This window comes from Bufo gargarizans, chromosome 3 (genome assembly GCF_014858855.1).
Source record: "Bufo gargarizans isolate SCDJY-AF-19 chromosome 3, ASM1485885v1, whole genome shotgun sequence".
Taxonomy (NCBI): Eukaryota; Metazoa; Chordata; class Amphibia; order Anura; family Bufonidae; genus Bufo; species Bufo gargarizans.
In genome coordinates, this window is record NC_058082.1 from 421,085,233 (window position 1) to 421,101,474 (window position 16,242).

At 39.1% G+C, this 16,242-nt stretch overlaps 1 protein-coding gene across 1 annotated transcript in view; it reads left to right on the forward strand.

Annotated features, from left to right (window-relative positions):
• Positions 1-16,242, forward strand: part of CNTN2 (contactin 2) — a 65,691-nt gene that overhangs the window by 23,103 nt on the left and 26,346 nt on the right. Inside the window, exons 4-7 of the mRNA XM_044285715.1 lie at positions 10,493-10,634; positions 10,776-10,951; positions 11,063-11,158; positions 15,243-15,452. Coding sequence (XP_044141650.1) covers positions 10,493-10,634; positions 10,776-10,951; positions 11,063-11,158; positions 15,243-15,452 — 624 coding nt within the window. The remainder of the gene's footprint in view (positions 1-10,492; positions 10,635-10,775; positions 10,952-11,062; positions 11,159-15,242; positions 15,453-16,242) is intronic.

A 16,242-nucleotide genomic window follows, 5' to 3' on the forward strand; every position in this document is an offset into this window, starting at 1 on the left:
TGCATTAATAATGTATAGAAAAAATACACAAAAATGTGAGACAATGTAAAATAAAATGACCAATCAATAATATGTCCAATACATCATACAATAAATGCATAATCGCACGAAACTGCATAAAGATAAATTGATTGGACAATACATATCAGGTGTATAAGGTATATGCTAAGTGAGAAAGACTGAACGATGCTGCAAAAAAAGGAGGAGCGATAGCCTACCCTGTGTTGCCAGCCATGTCACACACGCCATGTATCGCCATTACGGCGTTCAGATGGATCCAGTGCGCAAGCGCCAAATCATGTGAACAGCAAGATGTAACTTCCGCAAATGACGCAGTCCGGACATGCGCATAGAAGTAAAGAGCTGCGTCGGCCATCTTGGAAATGGTACAAAACCTCAGATGTAGACAAAAGGCGCAAATAATGAACCAAATTGTACATATGATAATCGTATGGCGAAAATATGCGCAAAGAAATAAAGAAACAATATTGTTAAGCAATATGTAGTTATTCACCAATGTGTGTGCGCCAGCCTGATAATGGACAGAATAGCGCTAAACGGAAATAATGCCGTTTGCCTGTTAGTGTGCCCATGGGGAACAAGAAAGGGGATGCATACAAAAGATGCAGCCCATTTCAAGAAGGCACCAACTGGAACAAAACCCGCAACGCAGCTGCAGGTATGTCACAAAAGGGCCCTTCGTTCCCAATGGACACACAATCATTGAGGACACACAATGAACAACATAATGCATTAAATAAGAAAAAATGCATCCAGACTATAAAGCATGGACAATGTTTCAAGACATGTGGGCAATTGTGGAACACATCGGGTACGCTTCACCTCATCAACCTGCAGCATCATTCTTGTCTGTGAAAAAAGGAAGAAAAAGAAGAAAATGAGAAACTGGCTTAATAGTGTTCATAATACACTAAGTATCCTCAAGGGAAACACATAACGCATATATGACAATTGTGGGGCAAACTAACACTCTAAATATATAACCCCGGATTATAATCCGCATTGAGCCCATTGGGTCTCAGACTATTGAGGGTATAGATCCAGAAAAGCTCTCTTTTCCTCAGAATCAATACCCTATTGCCCCCACGTCTGGGCATGGGAATGTGGTCAATGGCCCAACATTTAAGATCTCTTTCGGAGTGTTGGAGCTCCGTGAAGTGTTTGGCAATGGGGAGATCTTTTCTTTTTTTGCGTATGGACAATCGATGGACCATGCTTTATAGTCTGGATGCATTTTTTCTTATTTAATGCATTATGTTGTTCATTGTGTGTCCTCAATGATTGTGTGTCCATTGGGAACTATGGGCCCTTTTGTGACATACCTGCAGCTGCGTTGCGGGTTTTGTTCCAGTTGGTGCCTTCTTGAAATGGGCTGCATCTTTTGTATGCATCCCCTTTCTTGTTCCCCATGGGCACACTAACAGGCAAACGGCATTATTTCCGTTTAGCGCTATTCTGTCCATTATCAGGCTGGCGCACACACATTGGTGAATAACTACATATTGCTTAACAATATTGTTTCTTTATTTCTTTGCGCATATTTTCGCCATACGATTATCATATGTACAATTTGGTTCATTATTTGCGCCTTTTGTCTACATCTGAGGTTTTGTACCATTTCCAAGATGGCCGACGCAGCTCTTTACTTCTATGCGCATGTCCGGACTGCGTCATTTGCGGAAGTTACATCTTGCTGTTCACATGATTTGGCGCTTGCGCACTGGATCCATCTGAACGCCGTAATGGCGATACATGGCGTGTGTGACATGGCTGGCAACACAGGGTAGGCTATCGCTCCTCCTTTTTTTGCAGCATCGTTCAGTCTTTCTCACTTAGCATATACCTTATACACCTGATATGTATTGTCCAATCAATTTATCTTTATGCAGTTTTGTGCGATTATGCATTTATTGTATGATGTATTGGACATATTATTGATTGGTCATTTTATTTTACATTGTCTCACATTTTTGTGTATTTTTTCTATACATTATTAATGCACTATTTGCACTTTATTGTTAATTGATTATTTTGTGATGTCATATGGGGTTGGCCTATATATGCCCCTTCTTTTACTGTGTTCATTGCTTGACAAAGGCTCTTGTATGAGCTGAAACGTTGCCTGCACATGGGTGATTAAATCATCATCACTTTTACTTGGAGTGCTGTCCTTTTTTCGGTTCCTATATATATATATATATATATATATATATATATATATATATATATATATATATATATGTGATTTAAGGACCCCAACACATATTAATTTGTTTTTTTTCCACCACCAAAAAAACTCCATAGAAATAGCTTCCCAGACAAAAAGGCCCAAACCCTCATCATGCTATGCTTTTCAAAAGAACATCAGAGAACCCCAAAAAAATAATACACCTAATTAACAAAAACACCAGTAACAAAAAATCTGTTTGTCCTGTGCTTCATAATTCCCGATGGACTTTCAGGTAACATCTAGAGTTGGTGTTTTAAAATGTCACTAAACCACAAAAGTGCATAAAAACAACGGCAAAAAACTATGTTAGAACCCACCCTATAGTAAGTCACGTCTGTTTTTTTAAACACTCCTAAATTGTTGAAGTTGGTGTACAAAATGTCTAAAACACATAATTGGTCCCCAGATATTTCATTTTTTGGTGCAATTTTTTATATAATACTTTTGTTTTTTTGCTTAGTTTCTTAGGGAGGAATGTATTGACTGTTGCCTCTGATGCCAGTCATAATACAAGACTTGCTAACATACAATGTGCCTCGATATAATTTTGCTACATCTTTAGGAGGTCCAATCTGCCAGAAAAAGTAATCCATGCCAACAAGGCAGCTGGTGTAGATTTCTGGTATAATGTGCACCAGTTTTTTGGCACACATATTGTTAAAGAGTAGAGCCATTTTTTCTAAAAGTTGTGAGGTGTCGGTGAAAGCCAAGAAGCCACAAATTTCGGAGCAAAACAGGGTTTTACAAGCTTGATACAGTCCCGCCTTAGCGTTTTGCCTATATTTTGCTAAAGAAAGGATTGTGTTGGAAGGTTCACAGCTAATTCCTAGTGCTTGAGCTTTATGAATCATAAGAATCAGAGGATAATAGACAGTTTTTATTACTTGTGACTTGTGGTTCAGCGTAGGTCAATAAAAGCCATGTCTCACAGAGCATGCACATATGAGGATCACATATTTCCAGAGATTTACACTTTGTCTATAAGTTTGTCTGCACATGCCCTTATTCTACAGTAAAAGCAATGTGCGTCTCCTTCCTTTGAAGCGCTTGGTTCCTTGGTTTGTCTAAAACCTCTTCAAGCTGAATCATGCAATATGCACAAAGGTATTAGGAAGAAGTCACCTGTGAGAGCTGAATTTCCAGTATTCCTCTTCTGCTGCCTTTTTATTACTTTTCCTGGCATACACAGAGGGTAATTACAGGAAAAATACTCTTGTATGTGTGATTACCACATATTACCGGTGATTAAAATGTGTGTATAAATAGCTGTCAATGGATCCGCAGGGATGAAGATGCCAATCCAACTACCAAAAGATTCAATTTAGTCAGGTTTTAGGTCTAATGTATTACCTCCGTGAGCTGTGCAGTTAAATATACTATATTGCTCTCTGCTATCAGCCATTCAGAATGAGAAGAGGGCGATTGTCGTGCTCTTCAATGAGGTCCACAACCGAATACACTCCTATGATTAGGGTTATATCATGTATATTTCTAATTCTGGGAACCTCCAGAACCATTTACATTATTTATAGGCGTATAACTTAAAACTCTTGGACCCCAACGTAAAATCTTTAAAAGGGCCCAAACCCACCATGTGCCATGCTGGTGTCTCTATATGTAGCTGAAGGGCATTTTGGCCCCCCTCAGACACTAGGGTCTGGGTGTGACTGTTGCCTCTAAAACTCCTATACCAAAAGCTACACCCCTGATTATTTATGTTCTTTTGAGCTGTCGTTTTATAGATTTTGTATTTACTTCACTAATGTGAAATAGATGTAAGCAGGGTACGGGCAATCACAGAAAGGTAAGTGTGGTCAGCAGTGAATCACATACTGCTCAACAATGATTACCAGGCGGGATGCCCTGATTTCCAGACCCTGTGTTGAGAAGAAGGGGGATGGACAATACTTCTTCATGCATTAAGCTTTTATCACTGTTAACACTCTAAGTCCCTCAAGTGACAGCTCCTTCATTTTGCTTTTCACAAGTCAACAATGTATACTAAGATAAGTTAGTTTTTTAGCCAGATCTACCACTGTGACTTTTTACAAAAAAGTCACAAAAAGTGGCAAGTGTACTCCAGTCCCCTGGTGGCGTACAAACTTAAGGAACCTTTGTAATGAATGCTGTAAGGCTAGACTTTAGATTGAAAAATCCATAGGTATTTCATGTGACAAATTTAGCAAATGGCATGAAATATTTTCTAAATTTGTAGAAAAAATTGCTTCAAACCAAACAGACACTCCAGAAGGAAATGCTACATTTATACATTTCCCCTTTTGCACTAAGCCCGGTGTATGAAATGCTAGTCTCAGTAGATTTCCCCCATATTTCTTGTATTTTAGTACATAAAGGGAGAATTTTATTAAGATTGGATTTTATGCCAGTCTTATTTAAAAAAAACACACACATCTCAATCATGTTGGCCCATCTCGGGGTCTGTGCACCAGAAACGGAAATGTACGGCAACTAGGAGCTAAATTTCTGCTGGGATTTACGCCAGTTTTCTAGCACAAGTAATATTACATTTCTCACATTTTTGTGCCAGTTTCTACCAGCCTAATAGAGTTCCCCATAATTTTCCATATTGTACACAGAGACATGTGAGTGCTCAGTTATGATTACTTCCTATACTACGGACACTCATTTTGTACTTCACTATGGAGTATGTTGCTGTCCTATAAATAAATGATGACATTATGGATACACTATGTCCTCATCTTCTAAAAGCTTGTAAATGAGCTTGCCTCTTCCTGCCATCCCATAAGGAGCCTTTAGCAAAATGAGTATGTCCTTTTAGTAGAAGGGGAGGGGGAAAGGGCGGCAGACAGTCAATGTAGTAGATGACTGGGGGTGGAGATTTTACTATTGTAAGAAGGAACACTATGTGACCTACTGTAATGGATTCAGTGACCCCTCAAGGGAGCAATGATAAGGGATTAACAACAAAGAAGGAGCGAGTGTAGGCCTAAACATCAATACCCCCATCATCTCACACCAGGGAGATGGTCATTAGAAACAAATTTATTAGCAGAGTCCTTTTAGTCTGGCAGCTTGCGTGTGTCCTATTGAGAGACTGGTCAGTATATTACAAGGGCTATATGGATTCCTCGGTAAATTCCTATATTGATTTAGAAACAAAAACATACAAATGGATGCAATCTATAAAGTACAGTATATCTACAGTCCTATAAAATATATAAAGAAAACCCTAAACCTGGTTTCCATACTACATAACTCCCAGAGGAGAGACACATTACAGTAAAGGATGATTTTCAAGGGGTCATGTAAGGTGGACAGCTGGTGCCAGTCTAGTCAGGGGCATTTATCTCTACCAGGATGGGATTTTTGTATTATAAATCACTGTTTGTGGTTTATGGATGATTTCATTACAATGCTTAATGATGCTGTAGACAAGAAGTCAAAGCTTGAAATACTGGCATTTTTGGGCAACTTCTTTTTCTGCTCTGCATTCAGGAGACCAGAGCCTCCATTACAGGAGAAATCTTTAAGGAAATCCTGTATGTTCTGTATAGGTATGAGACTTAACATCGGAAGAGGGTGTCGCTAGTTTATTTTAACCAAGAATGACAACTCAAACATAACCAAAAAGTGGAACAGAATTTATGTATTCTGAAGAGCTATGAGGGTCCGACACTTCATAGATCTGAATGAAATATCACAAACCATACTGAAACTCATTCATTCCAGTTGAAAGTGACCTCACACACCTGACCATCCCTGCATTAAAACTGAGGAGCATGGTCCACTCATTCTTGACACTGGTGGGAGTCTGTATAAGCACACCCCAACTGTTCTTACTTTATAGAAAATCTGTCCATGGAAAAACTGTTATACCATTTATTGATCCCAATTAAAAAGTTCATCCAAGGGTCCCTGCTGCAGAGGCGCATAACCTCCTATGTTTTCCCTAAGTGACTATCAGATTTTGGTAATGGAGAATGGGTCATAAGGACAATCCTTCCATTAGCTAAATATGTTCTAACAAAAATATTTTGGAGAGGTATCCAACGCTGGACCTTTACAATTGATTAGTTATACAAACACAAGAATGTATATCACAATAGAAAAATAAGTCCCAAAATACATATATTTATCCTTTTTTATTACTATTGGATGTGCTGCGGTATTTTGCTTTTTTAGATAGATAATAGATAGATATAGATAGATTGTTAATAGATCGATAGACAGACAGACATGGGTACATTATATGATAGTTTAAATGTGTTGTCCAAATTATTCATTTTTTTGTCATTTTGTAATGGCAATATAGTGAGTGCCTTAAAATAATTAAGAAAAATTATATTCACCGCTCCAAAGTTCCCAGCTGTGACGTAATGTTTTGGCCACATGTGTGTGGCATGAGGCTGCTGAAGCCTGTGATTGGCTGCAGTGGTCACATGCTGCATGCCGCGACGTCACCGCTGCAGGCTTAAACACAAAAACTGCCAGGAGGCTGGAGCTGATGTGATGGAAATGGCGGGGAATAACAGGTGAGTATATATATATATTTTAAAAAAATTCACATTTAGTAGCAAGTTTTTTAATATTTCATACAACCCCTTTTAAGGTATTTAGCAAAGCGTGATGTGCACTGAAGGAAGAAACAATCAACCAGGATCTAACACACTGAACATCTAGGGCAGGGGTCAGCAACCCTTAGCACTCCAGCTGTTGTGACACTACAATTCCCATCATGCTCGATTCATTTCTATGAGAGTTCAGAGAAGAGGAGAGTAAGTATCCATGCTGGGAGTTGTAGTTTCACAACAGCTGGAGAGTCGGAGGTTGCCTACCTCTGATCTAGGGTGCGAAGGTGACAATACACATGGATACCATTTTACAGGAACCTATAGGAATGTGTAGCATTTCTGTTTTTTTTACAGTCCTGATGAATTCCTACAATTTAATTTAACTGGCTTTTGATGCTATAAAATTACCTGGAAAAACAATGACGTATTTTAAAAGTAGAGAAATGAAAGACTCCTTAATCCACTATGTTGGAGCAAGTGTTTTCAATCTTTATTGTGTAGATTCCCAGTACATACATCAATTTGTGAATATTTTCAGCCACAAGGCGTTCATCAGAGACCTGGAAAAAGACATATAAAGTGCAAACAAATATCAGCATGCAAAATCACATGTGATCCATATAAAGTAATGAATGGTATAACTTATCTATGCGCTATATAGAACAGTTAGAGTGTGACAAGACTAGAAAAGGAAATTGCTCAATATTAACAAACAATATTAACTATGATATGTAAAAAAAAGCAAAGCATTTTAGTAATAGTATATGGCTCACCAAACATCTGCGCTACTAATCCTATTATGCCGCTGGGTACATGCTATAAGTAGGAATTGTTCCCCTTTTGATAAATCGAAGTTAATATTGTTTGTTAATATTTAGCAATCTCCCAAACAAGATCAAAAGTAATATCAAATAGTACAGATTACTCATGGGCATCCCTAGAGCTTGCATCCATCTGCAATATTCATAATGGATAGTTATAATAACACTAATAGGTCGTCATACATTTAACACTCACCGCAGATGGAAACGATAAATGATCACTGGGGAAGTGAGGCACTTAGTGATAGAGTCTTCCTATGTTTTTACAATTGAAATCATGTATGAACTTTATGTCATACTGGGAATGACAACAAAACTTCTACAAATATATGTGTTCTAAAGAAGGAAGGTCCATCTGATCTAATTCTTTGCCTTAAAGTTTATGTTCACTTTCACTCCCTATTCCAATGATTATCAGTGAATTAGGCGCCATCACTGTCAAGTGAACCTGACCACGTATTGAAGCTACTTGTATGACTGTTCATTTCATTTGTTTTGTCAAATCTGGTGTAAATGCTGTAGACCACTCTGTGTTCCTCCAGAATACCCTATCTTCTGCATGTTAATTCTGAAGACTACACTATATTTCTCAAGAATGGCCTATCTCCTGCTTGTCATTTCTGGAGACTGCACTGCATTCCTATAGAATGGCCTATCTTCTGCTTGTAAATTCTGGAGACCATGATATGTTTCTCCAGAATGGTCTGTTTTCTGCTTCTAAATTCTGGAGACCGCAGCGTGTTCCTCCACAATGGCCTACAGTATCTTCTTCTTGTAAAATCTGGAGACTACAAATTGTTCCTCCACAATGGCCTACCTTCTGCATGAAAATTCTGGAGCCTACACTATCTTCATACAGAATGTGCTATTTTCTGCTTGAGCCTTTGGGCGTCATATCATTTTCATTATAATACCTTTTCTGAGACAACCACCTAAACTCGCAGTAAAAATTCTCCCAGAGAACAGGATCAATACACAAAATATAAGGGAATTAAAAAACTGTTGCATCAGGTCAGGGGTGGTCTTCTCAAAGCGGTATCACTGTACTAAAAAATAAGTAGGCATCAATTGATGCGGTATGTCTTCCCACTTTCCATTTACAAGTCTATTTCCTTCCTATCCAGAAGCACCATGCTGCCTCCTTCCTCTGCCTTCTTCCTGTCCTCTGTTCTTCTCTGCTGTTCAGGTAAGTTCAGAAAGCTTAGCTTTATTTCCACCATTCTATTTCTTGCCTCAATTTTAATCAGTTCTTTTTCATTATAATATACTTATTGTACATGGTCTGCTATTTGTTCTTTGTATTATCTTCCTAAGATGTCTTGCACATGGCAGAAACATGTTTAGTAGATTGTACTGGAGTGCATGGAGTTCCTGTTGTTCCATAGGAAAGCTGAGCTGAGCTGAGTGGTGCTACCATATGTTGATTCGTATGTTTCTGTATGAAATCGGAGACATACTGAGGTATAGCAGAACCCCATAGCAACCTATGGTTACCCTATTATGTTATATCCAAACAGCAATTGATTATAATTGTCTTTGCCAGGAGATTTTATTAAAAGAAAGTCTATCAGTGGTTTTGACCACCCCTCAGAATTGCTGGCAGAGTTTAGGGAAGAGTAGTGTACACATATCTAAATACAGCTCCTGACTCCAGGATCACAAGTGCCCAGGGGTGTTCTCCTCATGTGCAGTGCCAAGGCCTTTTTGCTCTGAGGGATGGCTCTAGCAAACTCTTGATTGGATGCTGTCATTTATAGGCTGAAGGGAGGACCTAGGAAGCATTCAGTACAGAGAACCCTAAGCACTTGAGATGTGTACACTCATCTTCCCATTACGTACATAGCTCTATTAGGAGTTTTGAGGGGTGGTCAAAACCACTGACAGACTCCCTTTAAGGGTGGTAACAGACGAAAAAGAACTGGATGGAGTCTGGAACATATTCAGATAGTGGAAACTGTATATATGCAAATACTTCTTTTACACAATAAAAGGATAATTCTTATTGTGGCAAAAATAATTTACCATTTGACTTAACCCAAGTGATAAATTCTGTACTAATGGATACATAATTACTAGCATGTAAGAATGTTTAAAGAGAATTGTCCATAAGTAAATCAAAAGTAATTATGTTCATTTCACATCCAGACATATTGTCATTTTTGTTTTGTTGTGGTGGCCATTTTTGCAAATGTGACAACCGGACATGCAGTCATATTGGTTGCCACCAATGCACAACCATCTCAGAAACTCATGGTAAAATTGTCATTGTATCAGCATATTCAATCAATACATTTTTTTTACTATCATTCACTAGGAAGCCAATTGAAAGGTAGCAATTGATAAAGACAATTTCTCTTTAAGATGACCACCAAAAAAGTGCATTGAAAAGTGTTCTTCTTGGGGTGTGATCTTCTCTAACAAGAGGACCAGTATGTACACTACATAATAGAACTGAAACTCTGTCATAGAAAATCCAATCTGTATTCACAAGATCGTTGGTCTCTGGAATTCTATCTTTTCAGTGCAGGTCCAGGTGCAGGTCCAATTGACTTTTTTATTCTCTGTATAGACGTGATAGCACTTTTTATATTGTGGTATAAGTGATAGTCTTTCCTCCACATGTTTCTACTCAAGAAACATAAGATTCCAACTTATAAATAGCGGTAAAAACATTCATAATTGAGTAGAATATTTTTGCAGCACTGATGGATCTTAATGGAACAAGAGGCATTTGTGATCTGTGTGATGGCTATTTTGAAGTTTGTTCCAAGAGCTAGAAACCCATCATTAATACACACATTTAGGCCTATTTAAAGCTCAAAATAACTGTTGCCGTTTTATATAAAAATAATTATATTTCCAATTAGCCTTCAACCCGATCAAAGGATCAAGTGGAGGATATGGACCAGTGTTTGAGGAGCAGCCACAGAACACGTTGTTTCCAGAGGGGTCAGAAGAACTACTTACCCTGGCTTGCCGTGCCCGGGCCATTCCTCCTGCCACATACAGGTATTAACAGGAGATATATCACACATGTAGCCATTTGAATATAATATGGACACAATCACTGACCATGGCTTCAACTGACTTGTAATTACAAGCCTTCATTGCCACAGAAACTACATGTGTTCTTCTCTGGTATACCAACAGGTGGAAACTGAATGGCACAGAGCTCAATCTTATGGAAAACTCCAGTTACCAACTAGTAGGAGGGAACCTGGCCATCTCTAACCCAACACATTCTAAGCACACAGGAACCTATCAATGTGTAGCCTCTAACCCAAGGGGTACAGTGCTTAGTAATGAAGCCTCTCTGCGCTTTGGATGTGAGTGTCCAGAAGTAACCTTTCCTGTATTATCAGTGTACAATGTATTGACTCTTTGTTGGTGAATTGTTAGTCAAGGAATAATATTTTTTTCATTCTCTTATGCCTCAGATTTACATGAATTCCCACCAGAGGAGAGAGATACGGTTAAAACAACAGAAGGATGGGGAGTTATGTTGCCATGTAATCCTCCACTGCACTACCCTGGTAATCCATCAGAATACATTTCCTGTTTGTCCATCTTAATGTCACCAACTCATTATATCCTGTTTCATAAACTGTGATGCCATTATATTTCCATTCAGTGTATGCTTTGTGTATTTACAGTTAGTAGGGCATATGTGATATGGATGAGCGACAGCTTGGAAATGATGATGAGCATCAGAAATTACCAAACCCTTGCCCTTGTGTATTAACCATCTAAAGGCGTCTGGATCTTATTGTATTCACCCAGACGTGACACTTCATATATTGTTCTTTTGGCTGCAGCCCTCTTGCTATGCCCTTCAAAATGATACAATGCAAATGGAGATGGCAAGAGCTTAGGGAATGAAATAAAGTGATAGAACAAAGAGAAAGGCCTAGTCACCTGCTAATCCTTGCAGCCACATAGCGGGTGTACCATCTCATGCTGAGAGGTACATCCCTGAACATCTGCTGACCCTAGAGTCCTATCGCTGGAAGTCTCAAATATTCCAATGGGTAAATGAATTCACTGATGGCACTAGGGGTTTCTGCCCTGCCTGTAAAAGGGAAAACAAAGCAAAAATTTAAAAATATGCTTTCTCATACGTTACAGTTTGATGCTTTTATGTTAACAATACAAAACAACAACCTATTTTGTGCCTCTGTAGATTTTAAGATATAAAAGAATTATCTAGAATACCCATGCTAGATAGAAAAGCCTGTATGACGAGTTTCATTACAATGAAAGCACAAGTGTAGCTGGCACAGTTGTGGTATATTTAGGAGACTGTACTGGCAGAGAAGCATCCCAAGGTACAGATGGAGCAGTTCTAAACTTGAGTGTGATATAATGTCACAAAAGCTATTAAAAGCTACTGAAAAAGTAAATTAAAAGTTTCTTGCCATTGTTTACATAACACGTTAAGAATTAAGATGAGAATTGCTACATCTGTAGTATAACTTAACTGATGGCCCATTAACTTGGACTGAGTGCTTTACTACACAGAATATAAGAATTTATAACGTGCCGGGATTTGAACTCACAACCTTCTACATTAGAGCCAAGAACCTTAACCACTACACTATACAGCTACATGTTAACCTGCAGTGAAATATAAAATGATACTTCTGCTGTATAGGAATACTTACTACATGACAAACTACTGTGAGGTTTTTCTGACACAGTTTACGATTCAGCTTTATAGCTGAGTGGTTAAGATCCTTACCTCTAATGTAGAAGTTTGTGAGTTCAAATCTCGGCATAGACCTCAGTGGGACCTGGCACCCTCCCCTCTTCAGAGCAGGGGTGCCTGGTTTAATGCTCGGTTTCTCCCATTGACTTCTGTAGAGCACCCAAGCATCCCAAAGTGTTCTACCAGAGCACTTTGGTGCTCAATGAACTCAATGTGTGGTCTGACTAGTGATTTGTAAATTGGCAGGACTATGTTCTAATCACGGGCATCTATGCCCCTTTTGATGCAAGCCATTATCTTATTGGCCTTGGCAGCAGCTGCTTGACACTGGTTTTTACAGCTTAGTTTGCTGTTCACTAAAATTCCTAGGTCCTTTTCCATGACAGAGTTACCCAATGTTAATTTACCATTTAGTATGTACGGGTGACTTGCATTATTCCATCCCACGTGCATAACCTTACATTTGTCAGTGTTAAACCTCATCTGCCACTTCTCTGCCTCCAATCTATCCAGATCCATCTGTGGCAGTATACTATCCTCTTCCGTGTTAATTACTTTACACAGTTTAGTGTCATCTGCAAAAATTCATATTTTACTGTGCAAGCCTTCTACAAGATCATTAATAAATATATTGAAGAGAATAGGTCCCAATACTGACCGTTGAGGTACCCCACTAGTGACAGTGACCCAATCTGAGTGTGTACCGTTAATAACTTCCTCATAGAAACTGATTAAATTAGTTTGACATGACCGATCCCTCATGAAGCCATGCTGATATGGCGTTATTTGCTTATTTTCATTGAGGAACTCCAAGTTGCATTTCTTAGAAAACCTTCAAACAGTTTACCCACAACAGATGTTAAACTTACTGGACTATAGTTTCCGGGCGATTTGTCTATTTTAATCTTTTTAAGACGCCGCTGTACTTCTTCCTGGGTCAGACAGGGCACTTTTAATGGGGAATTTACTTTTACATTCTGCATTTTATCTGACAGTTTATTTTCCTCAGTGAATATAGTGGAGAAAAAAATAAAATAATTAACAGCTTTGCTTTTTCCTCGTCGCTCTCTGCAACTCCGCCTCATTACTCTGTAAAGGGCCGACACCTTCAGATTTATACTTTTTACTATTTATGTAATTGAAGAACATTTTAGGGTTAGTTTTACTCTCTTTGGCAATTAATCTCTCAGTCTTTAGGTTGACTGCTTTTATTTGTTTTTTTACATATTTTTTTCCTTATAGTTTTTCAGTGCTTCCGTGCTACACTCCTGTTTTAGTGATTTAAATGCTTTCTTTTTGTCATGTATTGCTTTCTTTACAGTTCTATTTATCCACATTGTTTTTCTCTTGTTCCTTAACCTTTTATTCCCATAAAGGTATGTCCCGCTCACAATTAGATTTTAGAATGCTTGTAAAAATATCCTATTTTGTGGCTGTATTTTTATTTTTGAGGACTTTGTCCCAGTTAGTTAGGCCTATGGCCTCTCTTAGTTGGCTAAATTTTGCTCTTTTGAGGTTTAGTATTTTTGTTCCTCCCTGAAGACACACTTTTGAATGACAATTAGAAGGTTATTACTTTATGGTCACTATTTCCCAGGTGTCCCCCGACCTGCACATCTGTTGTTCTGTCAGGTCTATTGGTTAATACTAAGTCCAGTATGGCCATCCCTCTAGTCAGGTCCTGAACCAGTTGGGAAAGGTAATTATCTTTGGTTATTGCCAAGAACCTGTTTCCTTTATGAGATATACAAGTTTTAGTTTCCCAGTCTATATCTGGGTAGTTGAAGTCCCCCATAATAACAACCTCATTATGATTTGCCGCCTCGTCTATCTCGTTTAGTAGCAGATTTTCTGTGAACTCTGGTATATGCTCATGTCCCTCACTTATATCTTCCCGGAGTGTGGGCTTTAGACAGGACTTTACATAAAGGCAGACCCCTCCCCCTCTCCGGTTTTGGTGATCCTTTCTAAACAGGCTGTAACCCTGTACATTAACTGCCCAGTCATAGCTATCATCCAGCCATGTCTCAGTTATTCCCACTATGTCATAGTCCTCCTCACACATCACTAATTCCAGTGAGGTTTTGTATATTTTTTGTATATTTCTTACCCTACACCTTTCCTTTTGAGCTCTTTTAGTCCCTCCTTCCATTCTCTCCCCAGTCCCATTACCTTGCCCCGGTCTCTATCTGCACTATCTTCCCATCCTATAACGTAATTACCCTCACCCCCAGTACCTAATTTAAACACTTCTCCAACCTTCTAGCCATATTCTCCCCCAACACAGATGCCCCTTCTCCATTGAGCTCCTGTGCACTAGTGCAAAAGTTATGGGTGCAGCCACATAGCGTGTTCACTGCAGATCTTGATGAAATCCACAGTAGCAAATTCTGCACCAAACCCAGTGGATTTCAGTGTAAAAACACTCTGGATTTGCTGCAGACTTCAGTGTAAAAAAAAAATTGAATTTGCTACAGAATTTGGCATGAAAACATTGTGAATTTGCTGCAGATCGTTGTGTGAGAAGATTGTGAATTTGCTGCAGATTTGGGTGTGAAAACACTTGTGGATTTGCTGCAGATTCTGGTGTGGAAACACTGGATTTGCTGCAGATTTCAATGTGGAACCACTTTGAATTTTCTGCAGATTTTGATGTGGAAACACTGGATTTGCAGCAGATTTCGATGTGGAAGCACTCTGTATTTGCTGCAGATTTTGGTGTGGAAACACTGTGGATTTGCTGCTAGATGAGTGGAGAATATGTAGGCCATATTACATGACATTATCTATGGCAGCACTAACTGCCCAACCAATATATGGTATAGAGAATTCATGATCTCAGCTTATAAATGTCTCAGACGTGATTTATCTGATCTCTGGAAATATTTTACTTTTCTGTAAATGTCTTACAGGTTTGTCATACAGATGGCTACTGAATGAGTTTCCAGTGTTTCTGCCCACTGATAGCAGGAGATTTGTGTCTCAGGTGACTGGAAACTTGTACATTGCACAGACTGACGCCCAGGATGAAGGGGGATATTCCTGTCTGACCACCAGCCACATTGCATTTACAACCAAAAGTGTTTACAGCAGCTTTACTCGACTTAGTATTACTCCAGAAGGTTAGTTGTAGATCAGTGTATCAGCAAGGTCAACCAGAAATCATGAATTAAAGGGATTGTGCGAGGGGTTGGGTTCACAGCTTAGTGTTATTACGGTTGGCTTTAACATTGATTATACACTATATGGACAAAAGTATTGGGACACACCTATTAATCATTGGGTTTCATTCAGTCCCATCACCACAGGTGTATAAATTCCAGGACCTAAACACCTAGAACACGGAGTGAGAAGTACTCACATATTGCGCTCTCTCTCCTCGCTGATGATGGCAGAATTGAGACGGGCTTATAGGCTTCTGATGAGGCTGTCTCGTGCAGCAGGGAGAGAGAGGGAGCACAATATGTTTGTGCTTCTCTCACCTCGTTCTAGAAATAGATGGGAATCTCAGCACTCAGATCCCCACTGATCAAGACTTTTATTATGTCTCTATGACATATCAAATTTTGTGAAAAGTTAGTCACCCTTAAAGTATAAGAACCAAAGTAAGTGTGGAATCAAAACTGGTGTAAAGTAGAACTGGCTTAGTTGACCATAGCAACCAATCCGATTCCAATTTTCATTTCCCTAAGGAGCTGTGAAAAATGAAAGGTGGAATCTTATATGCTTTGCTATGAGCAACTAAGGCTACTTTCACCCTAGCGGCAGCCTTCTCCGGCAGGTGAACAGCCTGCCGGATCCGTGCTGCCTCTAATGCATGCGTGCCACCGGAGGTCCGCTTCGGCCCCATTGACTATAATGGGGGTGGGCCAGAGTTCTGGCAGCAGCACGGTTAACATGCCAAGAGGCGGC